This window comes from Paroedura picta, chromosome 3 (assembly GCF_049243985.1).
Source record: "Paroedura picta isolate Pp20150507F chromosome 3, Ppicta_v3.0, whole genome shotgun sequence".
Taxonomy (NCBI): domain Eukaryota; kingdom Metazoa; phylum Chordata; class Lepidosauria; order Squamata; family Gekkonidae; genus Paroedura; species Paroedura picta.
Window position 1 is genome coordinate 118,594,595 of NC_135371.1, and position 22,059 is coordinate 118,616,653.

The 22,059-nt window shown below is 45.7% G+C and overlaps 1 protein-coding gene across 1 annotated transcript in view; it reads left to right on the plus strand.

Annotated features, from left to right (window-relative positions):
- LOC143832656 (CD209 antigen-like protein C) overlaps window positions 1–21,227 on the plus strand; it is a 28,636-nt gene extending 7,409 nt beyond the window's left edge. The window contains exons 2-9 of the mRNA XM_077327383.1: window positions 1,063–1,185; window positions 3,622–3,684; window positions 6,667–6,720; window positions 8,534–8,596; window positions 9,826–9,915; window positions 11,550–11,701; window positions 13,366–13,472; window positions 20,226–21,227. Of these exons, the coding sequence (XP_077183498.1) occupies window positions 1,063–1,185; window positions 3,622–3,684; window positions 6,667–6,720; window positions 8,534–8,596; window positions 9,826–9,915; window positions 11,550–11,701; window positions 13,366–13,472; window positions 20,226–20,367 (794 nt within the window). The 3' untranslated portion in view covers window positions 20,368–21,227. The remainder of the gene's footprint in view (window positions 1–1,062; window positions 1,186–3,621; window positions 3,685–6,666; window positions 6,721–8,533; window positions 8,597–9,825; window positions 9,916–11,549; window positions 11,702–13,365; window positions 13,473–20,225) is intronic.
- Window positions 21,228–22,059: the final 832 nt, after the last annotated feature.

The window sequence follows — 22,059 nt, forward strand, 5'->3', positions numbered from 1 at the left end:
GAGGCAAAAGGGAGCAGATCTAATGGCTTAATGATCCGGATGGATAAAGAGAGCCTCTTTGAAGGGGAGGGGGGAGTACAAAGAAGGCAGGTTTGTTGTTGTTGTTATGTGCGAAGTCGTGTCCGACCCATCGCGACCCCATGGACAATGATCCTCCAGGCCTTCCTGAAGGCAGGTTATAAGTGTTTAATAAATAGACAATATCACTAACTACCCCCCCCCCGGCTTTATTTCCCTTTACTCTTGACTGAGAGGAAGCAACGGGCAGGCTGCTCACTTCTCTTCAGCTTCACAGTCAACTAGACTACTAAGGAATAAGCTGACAATGGCAACTCCAGTAAAGAGACTTTAATAATGGAAGAGTGTTCAAAGCAAGCCCCTAGGAAGGCTGCACTCTTCCAAGATGCTCTTTGTCAGTGGCTCTCAATTTGTTGGAATGCCTCAATAGAATTCTTGTGTCAAAGGAAATAATCCACCTACAAATACTAAAACACCCTGCAGGTTCTCATTTTGAACATAGCATCAGGGGATCGTGCGGTGAATGCATACAATTTGAACAAATTGTAGGCGTTCACCATATGAAGCCCTGATGTTACATTTAGAGTGAAAACATGTGGGGTGTTTTGATAGTTCAGAGCCACTGACAAAGAACATCTTGGAAGTGAGCAGTCTTCCTCGGGGCTTGCTTTGGCTACATGACTGAATACTCTTCCATTATTCAAATCTTTTTATTAGAGTTGCTGTCATCAGCTGGACTTGCTTTCCTTTCTGGTTTGTCAGCTGACAGGTCTTCATCTGGAGATTCATCTAAGATGCTTCAGCATGAGGGTAGCAAGCATGTTTGACCCTCCCAATTCCAATAGGGGAGTTCCTTTTATAAGCCAACCTTTCTTCTGCATATCTGGGGTATCCCTCTAATATATCAAACCTGTGGCTTTATTTCATTGTTAGCATGAAGTGTTCTACTTTGCTACTAGGGGCAGCATTTGCTCCTCATTTCTAGTGAATGTTTATCTCCCATCATGGCACATTGTTTATCTGATGCATCTTTGTTGTCCACAGGTTCTTCCCTTTTGCAGTGTTTCAGATGCTATTCCGACAAAACATCCATTTCAGTCCTTTACATTGCAAATGGCGTGCTGTTGCTGCTGTGGATCATAACCATCATCGTTCTAAGTGTAAAATGTATGGATTTGAGATGAAAAGCTGCTGTATTTCAGCTTCTTCTGAAAGCACCAGCATAAGGAAAAAGCACTATTGTGGGGTGGGATGGAATGCAGAATTTTGAATATTATAGATAATTTGTATATCTAATAGCAATGGGGCCCACGTAGGTAAAAAAAAACTACACAATAGGGCCACCCAAAGCCAGCATATAGGCTTCTGCAAACCCGAGGGAATTCACAGGCTAGCAGAAAAATACAAAGGGCTTTTACAAACAAACAAACCCAACCGCAAGGAAAAACAATGGGCTTTGAAGCTAGTCTCCAGGCCATGCCTGGAGGTTGGCAACCCCCTGGTCTGTTCAAAACCTTTCAATGTTCCGCAGGGACTGCAAGACAGAGCTCTTCCGCCAGGTCTATGGTTGAGGCTGGGGCTGCTGTGGTACATCGACTGCTCTCCCCCGGGCTTCTTCTTGAACATCGTTGACCTCCTTCTCCTCTGCCCCCCTCCCTTTTAGGAAGGGGGGTAGGAAGGGAATTTTATTATTGCGCTGCCAGGCTGTGATCGTTTTAAAGTCTTTTCATGGGAGTTTTAATGGGGTTTTAAGACACTGTAACCCACCACGAGCCATTTGGGAGTGGCGGGAAATAAATTGAAATAATAATGATAATAATGATAATAATGATGATAATGATAATGATCATGATCATGATCATGATAATAATAGTGTCCCTCTTTAACAAACTTAAAATCTGGTCACTTTACCCAAACTGAACGAGGTTAGTAGTTGAAAGTATTAGATCTCCAGCAGTATTTACTGATCATATGCTATGTATAGCAGAGCCAGGAGATCTGAGGATTGTCTGGCAGCCGGGCAAGGGACATTTGGAGATGGTTTGCCATTGCCTGCCTCCACAGCATGACCCCCAGTGTCCCTGGAGCTACTCCATCCAAAGCCTTGGAAGTCTCGCATCCAAATACTAGTCAGGGTCAGCCCTGCTTAGCTTCTGAGATCTGAAGGGATCAGGTTTGCCTGGGCTATCCTTCAGGACAGCAATAGGTGGCTGCTGAGATTCCAATTAGGAACCACAGAGAAAGGATAGGAAGAGAAGCTAAAAGATTATGTAGCTCAGTGGTCCCCAACTTTTTTATGACCAGGGACCGGTCAATGCTTGACAATTTTATTGAGGCCGGGGGGGTGGGGGTGTCTTTCGCCGAAGGATGTTGCCACCACCGCTTGAGCCCCTGTTCTGCTTGCTTTCCTGCCGGCGTCCTTGACTTCCCGCCACCCACTGGGGGGTGCTGCCAGCAGCAGCTGCGCAGTGCCACGCCGAGGGGGAGCCCCAGCCATGGCGGCCATTGGAGATCACCAAAGGTGAGCTGGCAGAAGAGTGGCAGGGCAGCCCCTGAGGCAGCAGCCTGGGAGGAGGACGAGGAGGAGTTGTGGCCAGGAACCGACTGATCCACAGACCAGTACTGGTCCCCGGACTGGGGGTTGGGGACAACTGGTGTAGCTAAGGACAATTCTGCACAGGCGGAAAAGGCCAGAAGGGCAGCCATATGGAGGTGGGGCAAATCCCTGTATCTATATGATGTTGCCACCAGGCCGCCATTCTCCCAGGCCTGATACAGATTGGGCCCCAGAAGCCCTGCACTAAGGGAACATGGATTCTTCTATGTTTCCTTTAGGTGCTGTGGGTGCCAACAGGCCTATCCCATGGCAGGCCCGTCAGGATGGGAAGAGCCAGGCCTTTTAGGAGGCCTGCAGGGGACAATCAATGCCCTGGATGGCTTCACAGTGCATCCTGGTGCCGCAGGGCAGACCAGGGCATTGTATGTTTTGTTTGCAAAAAGGTGGAATTACACAGAACTCAATCCCGCTGTCCAGCAAACTACAACACCCCCAACCCACACAATGGAACCTACCTGCCGCCACTGCGTTTCACAGGGGGACTCCTTTCAGTGGGACACCGGGTGTCCCACTGAAAAGTGTCCCCCATGAGAAACGTTTCCATGCTGGAGATAATAAAAAACTGAAATGTGCCCTCTGTGGGGACTCCCTATGTATTATATTGGCAGCAGCCTGTAATGGCACTTCTGGTGCAAAATTGCCCTAAGAGAGCAGGGGAATGAGGAATAGGAAGTAGATATGGCAAAGGCAGGAGCAGTGGAGATTGAGCAAGAAGAAGCTGGAGACATTTCTTATCTAGTGAAGCCTACTCTCTAACTTTTACTGTCTGCCCTGAAGTTGCTAGTCTTTTTTTGCCAGCTGCTCGAACAACAGGTCTTCATCCTTCTGCTGCTTCTGGGCAGTAGGAACAGTTTCATTTAGATTATCCTGGGAAATCTTAAAGCCCTCTGCCTACACTGCTGCTGCTAGACTAGACCAGCTCTTCTGAGTAAGAAGAAAAGCTGCTGCTTGGGATCTAGTAACAACTTGATTGTATGCTGTTTCAGACTCCAAGATGGCCAAGGATCTTGAACAGCTGCATGATGGCCAAAGACTGCTGATCGCAAATGGTAACAATTCAGCTTTTCTGTTCGAAACTGCTTGTTACATATTATTTTTTTTAAACTTGTATTTCACCTTTATGCCCATACAAAGGGCCATCAAAAATTTTCATGAGAAAATCTGATTTTAAAACCATTAAAATAATTCCCAACATGCATAATTAAAACAAAACAATGATTAGGAAAGAGAATCATTGAGACAAAGTTTTCATCCACGGGAAAAAGACAGCAATGAAAGGGGACGGATGAAAACCTCTTTGTGGAGAGAGTTCCAGAGCTTTGGTACTATGAGTAAGTAGGCCCTATATGAGGTTACTACCTGCTTAATCTTAGAAGGTAAGGGCACCCAAAACAGAGTCTCCTAACATGATCATAGTGGTCAGGCAGGTTCATAAGGAATAGGTGGTCCTTCAGCTAGTCCAAAACCCCATAGGGTTTTGAAGGTCAAGACTAGCACATTGATTTGTGCCCAGAAACAAGTTGGGAGCCAGTGCTAATGGGCTAAGACAGTGATATAGTCCTTACAACCTACTCCAGTCAGCATCCTGGCTGCAGCAGTCTGTACCAATTTAAGTTTCTGAACATCTCTCAAGGGCAGTCCCATGTACAGCTCACTGCTGTAATTTAATGTTTTGTTTTTTCCCTATCTGCTGAGTAGGACGCAGGTTTTAAAGGGCTGCCTAAATTTGGAGTCCAATATTAATAACATTAGCTCTCTATTATATTACCATGACAAAATGTACGTAGGACAGAAATGGCTCAAAAATGAAGTTATAGGTAAATGGCTTCCCAGAATAATTCCAGTTCCTTTATATTTAAAACATTAAGTGTTCCTTTGTACAACTACAGGTTTTCAGAAAAGACCAAGGCACTGAAGGAATTGAGTAGTTCCGCCCTCTCTTCAAATTGTATGTTGCCTTTTCCCCACAGTGGGCGTACCACTTCCTTGTTCTTTTTCTTGTTCTGAAATTGAACCTATTTTTGTTATGTTTAGCATCTCTCATTAGCCTAAACTCATATTGAGCTTTTGCTTTTCTAACATGCGCCATACAAGCACTGGCTATTTATTTATATTCATTCTACCATGTGATAACACAAATCTGTTTGTGCAAGATGTTGTGCAGGAGGTGCTGCAAGATCAAGTACTGATTTTTCCTTTCCCATCAGTGTTGTAGTGCATAAAAAGCCTATTCGATATAGTCATTACACCCCAGCTTCAATGAGTGCAATAATTTGGTTAAAGAAAGTAATTATTAGGGTGTGTGTGTGTGTGTGTGTGTGTGCTGAAGTGTACTGCTTCTTCAAGAGTTTTTAAAGCAGAAATGTTTCATGGGATTATACTTATTTGTACAATAAGTACAAAATGAAGTACGAAGTAGTTCTCTTGGAAAAAGAAAACACATGATAAGGGAATGAAGTTGTTGCCTAGGATAGGCTTAGGGGTGATATGGAAACACCTAGTTTCACAAAATGAAATCAAGTCCTCAGGGCCTGATGATTTGCATCCAAGGGTACTTAAGGAACCAGCTGATGTAATTTCTGAGCTTATATCCATCATTGAGAAGTCTTAGAAAACAGGTGAGGTGCCAGATGAGGTTGGCAAATGTCCCCATTTTCAAGAATATCCAAGTAACTACCAACCCATCAGATTGACATTTGCACAGGAAAATCCAACTGCCAAAGCATATTGAAAGTGCATTATCCTATGTGTGTGGTAGTGGCCCAGTTATGGATGTCAATCTGATGGGTTGGTAGTTACTTGGATAGCTGTGATTATAGAAAGCTAGTGTGGGTTCCTCAAGAACATATCATGTCGGGCTAACTGTTATGCCTGTGGGCATTTGGCCACTAATGCAAATGAGGGCTTCTGCCAGCCAAGGAATTAACCAATCAAAGAAACCTGATCGCTCTGCTTAGAGCCAACAACAGCCAACTGCCTGCGCCAGCTGTGGTGGCCCACGCCCGAGGAAGAAGTGCTGGTTCCAAGAGGTACAATGCAAGCTCTGTGGCAAACATGGCCACATCGCCAGGACCTGCTGGTCCAACCCAGCAGGTTTGGAACTCCCAAGAGATGACCGGTTCCAGGGCCGCCAAGGACAAGCACCAAAACAACAACAACAACAAAAAACCATGTCTAACCACACAACGACTGGAGCCATCACAATCCATCAACTGACAGTACGCAACGGAAGATCCGTGTGACAGTCAAAATAGAAGGAGCTCCCTGTAGTATGGAACTGGACTCCGGGTCTTCCTTCTCCATCATTTCGAAGGAGACCCTTGGTAAACTTGTCTGTGGCGAGTTCCAAATCTACGACCCCTCCGACTGCGATTGACTGACTTCCAGGGGAACTGAGTCTTCGTTATTGGCATCGGCACCTTCCGGGTGCAACATAAGTCCAAGACCTTATGGCTGGTCATCGTCGAGGGCCGCCGCACCAGCCTGCTGGGTCTTGAGTGGTTCACCCCACTCGGCATCATCATCTCTGGCATCCATCACCTATAGTCCTCACCACTTGAGGCTGTCTGCGTGGAATTCAGGGCCGTATTCGATGGCACTCTTGGCTGCTACAAAGGCACGCCGATCTCCTTTGATCTCGACCCAGCAGTCAAGCTGATTTGTCTGAAGGCATGCCGAGTGCCCTTTGTACCCATAGACAAGGGGTTGGACTACCTCATTAACCAAAGCATCCTGGAACCAGCGCCTGGACAGCTGGCTCATGGCAGGTTACAATAAAAATCCCCACAATAAAAAAATTCAAAAACCCAACTCTTAAATTACAAGGCATACAACAGATGGCAGCAATCCTCTCTCCCAGACCCTCGACTCCTCGAACGTCCATTTGAAGCCTGTGCCTCAGGGGAAATAAGCAGGGATCATATAGTCATATGGTTCTTAGAAGAACTGTTTAGCATAGCATGATGACATTGCTAAAAAACAGATTTTGGACCAGGTCCAGCTACCAACTGTGAACTCTTTATCTTTTCCAGATACGCGGATGAAGAAGCAGCTAGACACACTTCAGTCTAGTCAGTCCAGCTATGGTATGCATTGACTTCACTATGATCCTGAAATCTCTTCTGCAATCTGTTTTTGCTCTTCCCCCTCTTCTCAGCATCCCCGAGGACAATTAATTCTCATTTCCCTCAGGATTTACTATCTTTTCTATTGCTTACCACCACTATCCTTTGTTAAATTGCATGCTAACGGTCATGGTCTATAGATGACATTTCCTCAGGTGAGCTAATGGTAATCTGGGCGAAGCTTTTCCTGAATGCAAATTTACTAACAGTGTGGGATTTGAGATTATGCTCTGCCAGGATGCGAGTATGAGAGGTATGTGTGAAAGATATAGGCTTACTAGGTCTCCCTCCATCCTCCAGGTGTCCCTGCTGTGGGGGAAAATGGGGAGGGGGAGTCATTGTACTATTGGCTTGATGTCACTTCTCGTGTAAAATATGAAGAGGGGATCCTAGACTGTCACACTGTTGTAGTGATATCACCTCTGAGTTTGTGCTGGAAGAGACATTGGGTTAATGCCACAACATTTTCTCCTCTCTTGCCAGCATGAAAGAAGACAGAGCAGGTGGCAGAGTTTTTGTTTTAACTTTTGGGCATATAGAACTGTAATGGAAACTGACTCTGTGGGCCATTCCGCACCAGGATCTATGTGGCAAATTGGTTGCGGGATGAAAAAACGCCATTTTAAATTGTGGAATTCGTCGTTATGCATACCTGGCTTTGTAGTGGAATCCAGTTGCGTTTCTATCGTTTCCCACAGGTTTCCAGTCTCAGCAAAAATCGCTAGCCAGGAAGCGATATTGCCGAGCTCGTCCCGCCCCTGGCCGTCAAGCAGCCAATGGGTGGCCGTTATCATGATCCCAAAAAGCCCCTTTCCCTTTAAGGAAGTTTAACACACACACACACACACACACACACACACACACACACACACACACACACACACACACACACACACACACACACACACGTTGCAACAAATCTGCGTTGCTTCGTTGCAACGGAGAGACCCATCTAGCTAGCAGGTGGTGTTTGAGCTGCCGTTTCATTGTTGCCATGCTCCCCCCGAGTGAACCCCCCCCCCCGGCACGGGTGCGATTTTCAGCCGAAAATACAGTGAAAAATAAAGGGAAAATAAACCAGCAAACGGGGCTGTGTGTTGTTTCGTGCTTGGTGACTTAAAACAGTTCTGCAGCCAGGGAAGCCTCGCTGGGTAAACGAAGGTTCGCCAGTGCGTTGATCTCCGCTCGCTCGGAGAAAAAAAAATGGCGATCGCTTCGCCGGAAGATCAGAGGAGAGAGCCAGGGGGAGGGACTTTGCAGAAACCGCAACAATGGTACACAGAACTTTCCCGCTAGTGTTGCAGATTGGTTGCAGGAGTGTAGCACTTTCCGGAGGGTGAATCCACTTTTTGGGATTTCCCTGAAAGCGTTACAACGAAGCGCTTTTTGCGGATCGGTTTCAGGAGTGTTGCAGATTGTCAACGACGTTGTGCATAACAGCAAAACGGTAGCGATTTCAATTTGTAACCATTGTGCTATTTTGGACGAGTGCAGAATGGCCCTGTGTGTATCCAACTCAGCTGCGTCCACACTGAGGAGCTGCAGTTGTTCTGCCTGCTGTAGGAGTCTATTTGCTTCCACTCTGTTTTTCATATTTGTAAGTAGAACAGCCTAATTACAGAGACATCATAAATGTCCAATGCTCATTAAAATAATATTGAGTCGTGTATGCTTGGGTTTCCTACTACTTGGAATTCAGTGTGAAGAATTTAACGGTATCTTTTCCCCATAAATGGTGACTGAAATGTAGTTGTAAGATTTTCTGTTCTTCTAGTATCACAGATGAATAACAGCATGAACAGACTGGGAGATGAGCAGACGACACTAAAAAAGAATGGTAAGTGTACTTAGGCTCGAACCCTAAAACTTCTTTAGTAGGAATAAGACCTATTAAATAAAATGGAAGTTCCCAGAACCTTTCCCTTTCTCCTATGTGTGGAAGTGCATTGAATCATGTGAGTCATCATCAACACCTAAAGATCCATAGCCTCTCTAATAGTTTACTACCTCTGTTAAAGCTATGCCTGAAACTTTTATTGATTCATTGGTGTAAACCATTTTCAGTGATTGGGCTAAGTCCTTATGGGACAAAAAGCAACTTCAGAGATAAGGAGGGAGGAATAGAGACCACAGAAACAACATGGGGAGTTTTCACCCTCACATCAGAGCCCAGCTCCTGTAATAATCTCACATATTGCAGAGTGGTCAAACATATAAAGCAGATCTCAGATAATCTGTTCTCATAATCAGTAATCAAACAGATGTGCCAAAATTCTTAACTGTACTTCTATTCGACCTTCTAGGTTGTATTTAAACCTAGAACATGGAAGATACAGAGAGATTCAGAAGGACTGAAAGTGGCCCTCTTCAAGACCTTTATATTTAACACAGATCTACAGAACCCCACTCCTCTGCTACTACAGATAGTTTCAAAAAATGTGGGAGACTTATTTGTCCATCTTCTTTTCTTGCATTTAATTTGGCCACAATGAGAAAGTGAGAATTAGGTCCTAATTGGTTAGACTAGCTATCCCCAACCTGTGGGCTGCCGACCACATGTGGTCCGTCGATTAATTGGAGGTGGGCCGCGAAGGATGCTTCTCTCCCCCCCCCCCCGGCCCTTTACAACACACTTCGGGTGTCATTGTCTCCCATCACTCCCAGATGGGACTATCTCATTGCAAAGAAACAAGCTCAGGGTTCCCATTGATTTGTCATTCTCATGAGTTAAAATTTCCATGAAAATAAAATGTTCCTTATGTTCATTGTTGTGGCGTGTCTGTATCTTATTTTGAAGGGATGTTTAAACATTACCATAGTGAGAGCATTAGGGCAGTGGTTGAGAGTAGAGGAGTAAACGACCCCCCCCCCCCCAACCAGGCCTCAGTAAAATTGTCAAGCGTTGAGTGGTCCCCGGTGATAAAAAGGTTGGGGACCACTGAGTTAGACTACAAAGTAATGAGGAAGCTGTGTTCTGGAATCACTTTTGCACTGTATAACAATTGCATCATACCAACTTCACCTTCTATTTTCTATTTTATTTTCTTACTAAAACATTGTTTCTAGTGGATCAAAAGCTGGGTGATTTAATCCATCATAAAGGACTGATCTGGGATGAGATGTTTAGAGTGCAGGATATACTTTATAAATTAAATGGTAAGATACAAAATTTCCTTGCTCTTGGATTCATAAAATGCTATTCTGAGAAATCGGTTACTGTCCTGTTAGTGAATACTGTGCTTGAGGAAACTGGGGATATAATGAGAGCATACCCCTAAAGGCTAGTACAGAGTGATAATGAACACCATGAGAGGAGTCTGCTGTGTATGAAAGCAAATCATACACAGACTTCTCAGGATATAGTATATGACAAGCAGGAGACCCATAAGAACATGTGCAAGGCATCTCATTTCTCCCTCTCCCACCACTTCCTCTTCCCTTTCCATGAAAGCCCTCAAAGCCTTGCCCATTTTATCCTTCTCACCCAACAGCCAACTTATCTTTACTTGACCCCCAGTCTTAAGTTTTTGTTCCTTTCCTCCTCTGGTGCTCATTCCCCAGGAAAACTATGACCAAGTTGCAGTTTTGGCTGCTGGTCCAGGCCCAGAGGTGCAGTGGGAACCCACAAGGACTTTCAAGGTGCATTCCCGTTTCTCCTGTATCCTTTCCCCACACTACCCGTCCTTCTCACATCCCCTTAACTTGCTTTTTTCCTTGGGCTTGGTGGGTTAGCAGGGCCCTTCATCCCTGGTGTGTGTTTTGCACGGCCTAGGAATACCAGCTTTCAGGTGGGACTTGGGGATTCTCCTGGAGTGACAGCTGCTCTCCAGGCAACAGAGATCAGTTCCCTTGGAGAAAATGGCTGCTTGGGAGGGGGGACTCTATAGCATTGTCCCCCACTGAGGTCAGGTCCTACCTGGAGGCTGGCATCCTTGGACCTCAGTGGGGAGAGCACCTGCATAGCCCTCTATCGGCATGCAGAATACTTCACCAACAGGAAAAGGACAATCCGTTTTTTTCTGCGGATGCTGGGCAGATTCCTTGGACTGTCTTTTTCCTTTTGGTCACATATCTCACTCAGGATTATGGTAATCACCTCCAGTTCTAAACAGTAAGTCGTGGGGGGGGGGGGCCAAATAAGGATTTTATTCAATTGAAAGATTTTCTGTGCCTATGTTTTTCATAATTTCACAGTTTGCTGCAAACCTGGGACTTAACGGTAATTTACATTTGTAGAAAGATCTGTCTTGTCTATACATGCATCTGATCTCTGGATTAAGGATCTAAAGCAGGGGTAGTTGGCTGCAGAGGAGAGGACACGCAGTAATGGGTTTAAACTTCAAGTACAACGATATAGGCTAGATATCAGGAAAAAGTTTTTCACAGTCAGAGTAGTTGAGCAGTGGAATAGGCTGCCTAAGGAGGTGGTGAGCTCCCCCTCACTGGAAGTCTTCAAGCAAAGGTTGGATACACACTTTTCTTGGATGCTTTAGGATGCTTAGGGCTAATCCTGCGTTGAGCAGGGGGTTGGACTAGATGGCCTGTATGGCCCCTTCCAACTCTATGATTCTATGATTTTATGATTCTAGTCAAACTGTGGCCCTCCAGATGTCCACGGACTACAATTCCCACAAGCCCCTGCCAGCATTCGCTGGCAGGGGCTTGTGGGAATTGTAATCCCGTGGACATCTGGAGGGCCGCAGTTTGACTACCCCTGATCTAAAGATTTTCCAGGTTGACAGTTATCGATGTTGATTGCTTTCCATACTTTCTCTATAATTCATTTGTAGATTCAGTCTGCAAGATGTGTCCAGATGGCTGGCTGCTAAACAGAGGACAGTGCTATTATTTTAACGAAAACCCAAAACACTGGTCTGGAGCTAAAAAGGACTGTGAGGATAAAGCTAGCCTCTTGGTTAGCATCAATGATCCGGCTGAGCAGGTAATCCAAGTTCGTTCTGCAATAAATGAGCACAACGTTTTCCATTTACTGAGCACTACCTACAGTATTTGCTGGCGTATAAGACTACTTTCCCCCCCTGAAAAACATGCCTCCATGTGGGGGGGTCGTCCTATACGCCGGGTGCACTTCAGTTGGGATAGTCATAGCTGCCCATAGTGGCCCATAGTACTGTAATGTAATGTAACAAACTCTATATTTTGAGTGGAAATGTTGGGGGGTCGTCTTATATGCCTAGTCGTCTTATATGCCAGCAAATACGGTATTTATTTCCTCTCAAGAGATTTTTTGTGGCAGAGATTTTGCATTTCCTGAGTGCTCAAAGCCCATTTTTATATGGGAAAATGTGATGTTTCAGTGGTGCTGTCATAACATAGAATATGTTTTGTGGAAATGTCACAGGTACGTGTTGGACCTCAGCTCCTCACCAGGCAACAGAGATCAGCAATACTGCTCAGCCTACAACCTATTAACTTGAGCTGGTTGTACAAGAATGGAGGGGAGACTGTCTTAAAATAAAACCCACATCAGGCTTACTGCTTTAAGACAGGATATTCTTTGTTGATAAAGAAATTCATCCTGTGACAGGAAGGATGATCTAGACATTCTAGCAAACTATCTAGTAGTGATAAAAGCACATGGTTCCCTCTTGGAGGTGCAGTGGGGGAGGGGAGAGTCAGGAGGAAGAAAGTCCCTGAGATTAACAGTCTAGGTAACAAAGGGATAGTAGCAGAACACACCACAGGAAAACAGACAGAAAAATCTGACTAGTTTGCTTCGTGAGTCTGATATTCCTCTGTTGTTCTCGTGTGCTTGATAAGAGAAACTGCATCATCCTTCACTTCCAACAGAACATAAGGCAGGCCTGGCCTCTTTACAAACTTATCCCTAAATTACTGCTCTTTATTAACTTATAGAAATGATTTTAGCTCCTTCCCAATGAGCCATTCTGGACACAAAAGAACAATCTTAGCCTATCTCAGCTCTTGGAAAAGAGATTTGGACTCACATGAAATCTGCCGAATACTGTGATGCATCTTGGCCCTATCAACTTTTCCCACAGTGGTTATTTTAGTGGGGAAAGGAGGGTTCAACCATTGTGAAAGAAGCAGGGTGAATAAGCAGCTTCCTGTGTTACCTTCCCTTATCTAACACAATTAACCTCCCTACTTGAAAAGCTGGCTAATGGTGCTCTGCTCTTTGTTGTTAGGGATATCTTTACGCACTAGATGAAATTATACACATTATTTGTCTGTGTGTGTGTGTGGGGGGGTCAGATTAAAGACTAATTTCCTGCATTTCAGTGTCTATACTACTGCATTGGAAACCCACTTCACTAATTTGTTGAATTACAGCATATTGAAATATATGCTATTTGGGAGAAGAGCTTTTCTCTACTACTCTTTAGGCACAGTGTGCCTGCAGTCTCTGGTTCCTTCTATAAGTTCACAAATTGAACATACGAGAACAATCACCTGTTTGTCTTCCACTTCTAATAATCACAGGTCTAGATGATAGTAGCCATCATACCAAATCTAAAATCTCTAGCACAGATATGTTAAAGTTGAATTCAAGAGGTGAGGTACAGATTATACTCTCAGTATGGTATATTTTAGTGAAATAATGTAAATGGGTTTGTGTTGCAGGCATTTCTCCAAGCAACGAAAAAAACCGCCGACTACTGGATTGGTCTCCATGATATGAAAAATGAAAACACATTCGTATGGCTAGATAATAGTCCTCTAACCTACACGTAAGTCTAGTAATATGTGTACATGTTTCTCAGCACCTTTTAAATAAACACTTGGGGGGTGGGGTGGGGTATACTTAGAATAAATTCTATTCCTTCAAAATCAAATGGAGTATCGTGTGCAGATCACGGGAGTTGATGGTACTGCTTTACTGTGCTCTGGTTTGGAGTACTGTGTTCAGTTTGGGGCACCACAGTTGGATGTAGACAAACTGGAGCATGTCCAGAGGAGGGCAACAAAGATGGTGAGGGGTTTGGAGACCAAGACATAAGAGGAAAGGTTGGGGGAGCTTGGTCTGTTTAATCTGGAGAGTAGATGACTGAGAGGGGAATCTAATAGCCATCTTAAAGTATTTAAAAGGGTGCCATATAGAGGATGGAGCAGAGTTGTTCTCTCTTGCCCCAGGGGGACGGACCTGATACAATGGGATGAAATTAATTCAAAAGAAATTCCGTCTAAACATCAGGAAGAAGTTCCTGGCAGAGTGGTTTCTCAGTGGAACAGGCTTCCTCGGGAGGTAGTGGGTTCTCCATCTTTGAAATTTTTTCAACAGAGGCTGGATAGCCATCTGATGGAGAGGCTGATTCTGTGAAGATTCAAGGGGGTGGCAGGTTACAGTAGATGAACGATAGAATTGTGAGTGTCCTGCACAGTTCAGGGGCTTGGACTAAAGGATGCAGGAGGTACCTTCCAACTCTATGATTCTATTATTCTTAAATCATATACCCAGAGCCCAAGAGTAAGATCAATCACTTCCCCCACTTCTGAGAAATTGTTCTATACTTCCCATAAACTCAGCAAAAAATTATCTTATTCAAATTGTGTATCCCAAAGACCTGAATTGAGTTATAAGTAACCACTAAAGAAGGCAACACATTCATGATATCCAATATGCTGGAGGCTTTTGCCTGGAAAGTTGACTTTTCAAGTATGTTCATTTAATATTGACAGTCTGACACTCAATGAAGTGGAATAAAACCAATTACCTAGGGCCATTCCACACCCGATTAAAGAAGTGGGAGTCTTACCCTTTGCAAACGTCATATTTTTGACGTTTTGTAGGACATTGTATTCTTGTCTAATCCAGTATAATTTGAAAGGTGATATACCCAGGTCAAGTTTTTCTTTAACCATTTGACAAGTACTAGATATTGCTATATTAAGAAAACCCTTTCCCTAATCTTGTATTACAGTGCACAGGTGTTTGTTTCATTGTTGTTATTAATTACAAAAGAGTTCTGACCTAGCTGGTGTCCTCGAGGGTTAGTTCTAATCTTTTTTTTATTATTATTATTATTATTATTATTATTATTATTATTATTATTATTATTTAATTTTTAGACCGCCCTTCTCCCAATAGGTCTCAGGGCGGTTTACAACATAAATAGTTAAAACACAATAAAATCTTGCAAGTTATCACCAAGTAAGGTCTGGGCCTCAGGAGCAGGCAACATTTGATACACAGGAGTCAACCAGTGTTGGGAGTGAGATCGAATAGGCAAAAATTGTGGCCTTGTGAACCACCTGCTCAAGTAATGCTGTCTTTCCAGGTCAGTGCTTATGTAGGCTGGTTTGTAACTGAGTCCAGCTGTACTGCCAACAAGTGCTGGAGTGTGTGAGGCAGCTCTGCACACTAGCCATGATCCTGCAAGGACTTATCCTCAGCACACTACTCTGCTCTGGTATTGCAGCCAGCCAGCCTGGCATTTCACCTCCTGGTGCCACTTTTACCCAGGCTAAAGTTGCCACCAGGGCCCCCTTGGCCACCAGCAGTGGATGGTGGTGGGTAGGGTTGCCAGCTCTAGGCTGAGAAACTCCTGGAGGTTGGGGGATGGAGCCTAGAGAGAATAGGGAACTCAGTGGGGCATAGTGCCATAGAGTACACCCTTCAAAGCATCCATTTTCTCCAGGGGAACCAATCTTTGTAGTCTGGAGGTGAACTGGAATCCCAGGGGATCCCCAAGTTCTACCTGGAGGTTGGAATCCCTAGTATGGGCTCTCTGCCACAGCATTCCTGTGGATTGGAAGAAGGCCATGGGGATTATAGGGCTCAGCTTGAGTCCTGCATGGCAGGAGACTATCTTCTGGACTGGTGAAGAGGCTTTCCTTGCAAATTCTAAAAAGGCCACCTTTGGTACTGTGGAGGTTTGCCAGGAGTCAGGGAAGCCGATGGGAGTCAGAAGTTTGCAGACCAAGGAATCCAAGCCGGACAGGAGGGTTTCTGCATAGATTGCGCCCATGCCGAAGACCTGCTGCTGTCTCTCCTAAAAGCAGCCCAGCTAATTGGCTGCACCTGGGGGAGGACTCACTCATCCTCCCCAGGAGCTATCCCAGCTGGGCCCCTTCTACTTTGACAGCGTGCCTGCAGTCTCTGGCTCCTTCGGCGTTCACCAAACACAATCCTTCTGCTTTGTCTGTGTCGTTCAGGCGAACTGTCAGGACTGTCTCCTGGGAAAAATCGCACTTCAAGAGTTTGGCATATAAGCCATGGTCTCATAGCTGTTGCAAGACCTGGCGGACGTGCCCAGTATGTAGTTCTGGCTGACGGGATGTCATTGAGATAAATGACAACAAAATTGTCCAGCAAATTCCAGAAAATGTCATTAATGAAACGCGGGAACACGACAGGTACATTGCAGAGCCCAGAGCCCAAAAGGCATCACCAGGTACTCAAATTGGCCATACCGGATTCCAAGGGCGGTCTTCCACTCATCCCCGGCACAGATCCAGATGAGGTTGTAAGCCACGTGCAGGTCTAGCTTGGTGAACACGTGGGCTCCCTGGACTTGTTCCAGGAGCTCGGAGATGAGGTGCAATGGGTAGTGGTCCCTGATGGTGATATCGTTGAGTGCCCAATAATCATGGTACATGCTTAAGTCCCCTACCTTCTTTTTCACGAACAGGTAGGACCAGTGGAGGGATGAATAAAACCTCCCTGGAGATTCTTATCCAGGAAATCCTGGAGGGCCTGGCGTTTGGGCTCCGACAGGGCATACAACCGTTTGACAGGGAGTCAGGCTTGAGGTTTCAAATCAATGCTGCAATCGTAGGGCCAGTGCAGAGGGAGTTGGTCTGCCCCTTTTTCTTCGAAGACATCCACAAAGTCCTGGTACTCAGGTGGAAGCCCTTTGATGGTAGGTGGGGCAGGGGTGTGAGGCAGTCCCGGGCAAAGCGCAAGTCCAGCTTTACCCAATCTATGCAGGAGTTATGCTTGGCTAGCCAGTCCATTCCAAGCACCAATGGAAAATGAGACATGTGAGCTACATCAAACATGATGGTCTCAGTATGCTGTTGTACCTGGAGGAACAACGGCTGTGTCTCCCTTTTTACCCATTCGGCCTCGATTAATCACCCATCTATAGCTTCCACTTCGGCCAGGACCTGTTTCTTGGTGAAGGGTACAGGATTCTGGCACTGGAAGATGGTGTCGATGTAGGAACAGGTGGCTCTGGATTCTACCAAGGCGTGGACAAGGAGTCACTGCCCCTGTGGCAATTGCAGGCACACAGGCAGCAGTAGGTACATCAAACCTGGAACGGTCCTGATGGTTCCTCCCAGGCAGACAGAGCTGAGGTTGCCTGGGAGCTGGCGTTTCCCGCCGGCTTGGTCTTTTCAGGGCACTGACCTGCATAATGACCTGCACCACCGCAGTACAGGCACAGGTTCTATGTATGCTGATGCTGCTTTTCACTGGGGTCCAACCGAGGCCGCACACTGGCTCCCCCAGATCCAGGGTTACCGCTGCCTTGGGAGTGGTAAAGACGAATTTCCACAGCCATGTGGATGGTGTCAGACCGAGTGAGGTGGCGTTCTTCCAGCCTGTTGTCGATGCGATAGCACAGCTGTACCAGATCACTCATGTGGCGTGGCCTATCTACGTGGGCCAGCTCATCCAGTACCTCCTTTGCCAGTCCTGCCATGAACCAATCCAGCAAAGCAGGTTCGTTCCAATCCAGGTCCTGTGCTAGGATCTGGAACTCTGCAGCATATTCCCACACAGATCTTGTCCCCTGGCGCAGCTGCTGCAGACAGCGATTGGCCTGGATCACCTTCTGTGCACCCCAAAAGTTTCTTTCACTTTAGCCACAAATCCTGGAAATTGGCCAGCTCAGGAGCATTGGCAATCAGAAGTGGTATAGCCCACTGGGCAGCTGGCCCTTTAAGCAGGCTGATGGTGAAGCTGACCTTGGCCTGTTCTGTGGGGAATTTCCATGGACGGGCACCAATGAACATCTTCATTGGTGTCAGGAACATGAAAAAATCCTCCCGCTGCCCCTCATACTTCTCTGGAGCCTTGAGAGGGCAGGAGGGCAAAGGACCCTGGGCAGCAGCCCCAGCTGCTTGCTGAAGACCCAATTCTGCAGTGGTAAGTTGCTGCACCCGGGTCTCTAAGGCTTGGTTTTGAGCATTCAGGCCAGCCACCTGTTGCTCCAGCAACTGGTTGTGGGCAGCCAAGTTTGCTGCTGTGGCTTGGTCCATCCTGGCTGGAGTTACTGGCTCTTAGTTCCAGCCTCTAGCAAGGGATGGTGGTGGGTGCAAGGTATGCTGCCCTAGCTGGCCACAAGCAGTGGCAGGAGGTGCCTGGGCTACAGAGCCTAACTGGAGTCCACACCAGAGCAAAGTCAAAGTCCAGTCAAAGTCCAGTCCAAGTCATTAGGAATCAAAGCAAGCAGAGTTAAGGGCGAGGGAAAGCCAAGGTCAGAGTCCAGATAAGCACATATTCAACAAAGCCAGTCCAATTACCAGGTGTGTAGTCAAAAGCTGTTTGCCAGGAGTCAGAAGTTTGCAGACCAAGGAATCCAAGCCAGACAGGAGGGTTTCTGCATAGATTGCACCCATGCCGAAGAGCTGCTGCTGTCTCTTCTAAAAACAGCCCAGCTAATTGGCTGCACCTGGGGGAGGACTCACTCATCCTCCCCAGGAGCTATCCCATCTGGGCCCCATCTACTTTGACCATCTACTTTGCCTGCAGTCTCTGGCTCCTTCGACATTCAGCCTTCTGCTTCATCTGCATTATTCAGGTGAGCTGTCAGGGCTAGAATGCATCTGCGGCTGTGCTGCTTTCCCCTGCTGCACATTCAGAGGGCCCACTGGAGACAGGAAAGAAAGGCAGTTGTAAGCCACTTTGAGACTCCTGGTAGAGATAAGCGGAGTATAAAACATCAACTCTTCTTTTTTTCCTAATTCAATTTTGTAACTATTTCCCATTGGTTTCAATAGAAGACTTCTGCACCTTGTCTCAGGGCTGGTTTTCCATCCAAATGGAAAAATATTCAGTGGGACAGAAGTAATCCCAAGGACACCCACATTACCAGATCTCAGACAGATAAAATTAAGTCCTACCCACCCCTTCTGAGGCAATGAAAGGCACCTATGTTTAACATTGAAGTACATGGGAGAAATGATAGGAAAGATGATAAAAAGTAGCACTGACAGCATTGCAGCCACAGTAGTATGAGGAAGAGATAGACTGACAAGGAGAGGGCATTTGGTGGCACAAGGAAGGTAAGGTATCAAGGCAAGAGGACCATGAGGCTTGAATGGGGGACAAGGTTTGGAGGGCAGCAAGCAAGTGGAGGAGTGCAGACAACAAGGAAACATTTGGCACACCTGAGCAGGCACTGGAAGGAGAGGGGGAAAACTATCTATTTTTTAGGCTTGGAATATACGTAGTCCTAGTGACTACAGTTTTCAGTCAGGCAAGAAAAGCCAGAACCTGTCTCCTCCCCTAAGGACAGACATTCCCAACCAGGGTTACTAGTAACTAACTACTTATGGAACAAGCATTTTATTTTATGAGTGATGCCATGCAGATTATAGACATGTGACTTTGGGGGGGGGGTATAGCAGTGAGGCATGGCTAGATGGCATCACTTTCAGAGTTACCTGAAGCCTAAAGAATATTTCAGGGGTTACTCCATGGTCAAAAGGTTGAAAAAGACTGCCTAAAGCAGTGGTCCCCAACCTTTATTAGGCTGGGGACCGGCAGGGCATTGGGCCGCGCCCGCAGGGACCGCGCGGGCCACGCCCACGAGCCGCGCCCGGCCGCGCCCGCGAGCCGCACCCGCGAATCGGGCCGCGCCCGCGAGCCGCGCCCGGCCGCGACCGTGGGCCGCACCTGTGGATCGGGCCGCGCAGGCGCGGCCCGGCCCTGGTTCCCTCTCCCCGCCCTCCCCGCAGTAAGAAGCTTCCCGGGCCGCGGCCCGCAGGTTGGGGACCACTGGCCTAAAGAACATAAGTACTCCCTCTATGTCCTTATTAGGCTACAATAATGAAAGAAACCAAAACAAAATGAAAGAAAACCAGTCTTTTTAATTACAAGTTGTTTATGTGGGGATTTTATTTTCATTCATTCATTCATATTTATATACCGCCCTCCCCAGAGGCTCAGAGCGGTTTACATATAACTGAAACTGTACATGAAACCATACATATAATAACATTCATATTATTAATTGATAAACCGGGTGACAGTATAACATAACAGTATAACATTATAACATTATTTTACTTTCCTATTAATTACAATAATTATTAAATATCCAATTTATGTTGTTATGGTAATTAAAAATGAATGCACAAGTTGACTTCTTGGACTGAAGATGGAGATTTTGCAACTTCCAAACTCCCATTTGGGTGATGTGGTAAAGTGAAAGATATTTCTCTACACAACCCATTACTGGTTATCACCAAATATTGTGTAAACACAATCTCTCAGGAATTGTACTGACATTGCCATCACTTGTCTTCCATAGAAACTGGAATCTAGGAGAGCCTAATAATTATGGCACTGGTGAGGACTGTGGCATGATTCAAAAAGATGGCTACTGGAATGATCTTGGATGTGGAGAGACACTGTTCGGCAGTATTTGTGAAAAGCCATGGAAATGTCAGTAGTGGCCAGCAAGAACAAAATCCAAAATGCAGAAAGTTTGCTCTTCAATGACATCATTCTGCCCGGGCCCTTGCTAAAAAAGATATCCCAGCAGTGCAAACACAGACACCTTCTGGGAGGAGGCCAGTTATGGCAAATTATTTCTACATATGAGACAATGGTAATTGCATTTGAGTTGGCATACATTTGCAGTAATTCTATCTGTTTTTTAATATTTGCAAATAAAGACCAATTTACTTCTAAAACTGAAGCCCTGAGGGAGCACAAATAAGCAGGTGTACTCAAAAGAAAATCTCATTTATTCAATGAAATAGGTTCAAAATGGTGATGTGAGCCAAAGGAAAAATAGTTCTGTCAAAGTAGTGTACGGTAGGAGACGGATGGTGCTCTTTGGACATATATGATTACTCATTGTGTTCCCAGTATGTTCCATGAAGAGTGGAACATTCTTTGGTGATGCCTGGCCCCAGAGAGATCTGGTGGGCCTTGACCTTTTTGGACTTGGCTCCCACCTGGTAGAATGCGTTGCCTGACAGAGCTGTCAAAATTCCTCAGGGTCAGTAAAATAGCGCTCTTCTGCCAGGTGTCTGGGTGAGGCCAGATCAGCCCAGAAATACTGTGGGGCCTCCCTCCTCTCCTCTCCTCTCCTCTCCATGTTCTTTATAGGGGATATTTTACTAAACTGTGGTAGCTATGGAACCAATTGTATTTTATTATTTTTGTATAGTTTTGTAGCTTTTAAATGTATACAGCTGTTGTAAACCATTCTGAGCCCATTATTGGGGAAAGGTAGTCTATATATTGAACCATAAATAAATAAACAAACAAACAAACAAATAAATAAATAAATTGTTCATCTTTTCCCATTGGTCATTTGCTTAGAGATGATTTAATGAAAATGGTCCATCAATGACATCTTTCATCATGGATAGTCAGAGTTTCTAATAACTTAGAGGGGAGTTTTTGGTTTTGTGGTGTGCATAAAACAATTCTCCCTCCCCATATAAGGTGCTTATGTGAGTGAGCCTCTAAATCAGGCTCATTCGAGAGTTCTCCAGGGGTTATGCAGTCTTTCCCAGAAGTTTGGATGGCTGCTGAGAACATTAGATGTCACTGGAGCCCACTTCCCCTGTTGCTGTACAGGCCTCCTCTCTCTCTCTCTCTCTCTCTCTCTCTCTCTCTCTCTCTCTCTCTCTCTCTCTCTCTCTCTCTTCACAATGGGAATGATAAATAATTGATGGATTGATTGGCTGGTTGGCTAGCTTCCACATTTTACATCCATGCCAATTTCTCTGAAGGGGGGTGAGCTGTCCTTTCCAGCTCCCTTCTGGAGTTCCAAAGGGGGTAGTGCTCTCCCTACACACTTTAACATTTTTATGCGCCCAGTGGCTCAGTTGGTGCGAAGCTTTGGGCTGGGCTGTCATCAATATGACACCCAGCTCTATCTCCTCATGGACAGCTGCCTGGACTCCGCTCCAGAACCATTCACCAGGTGTTTGGAAGCCATAGCTGGGTGGCTTGAGCAGAGTTGTCTGAAACTTAGCCCCTCCAAGATGGAGGTCCTATGGCTAGGGAGAAAGGGGCGGGTCAGGAAGCGCATTTACTTTACCTGACACAAGTTAACACTGAGCCCCTTGCCAAAAATTTGGGGGTGATCCTTGATGCTTCCCTTTCTATGGAGGTGCAGATCACAA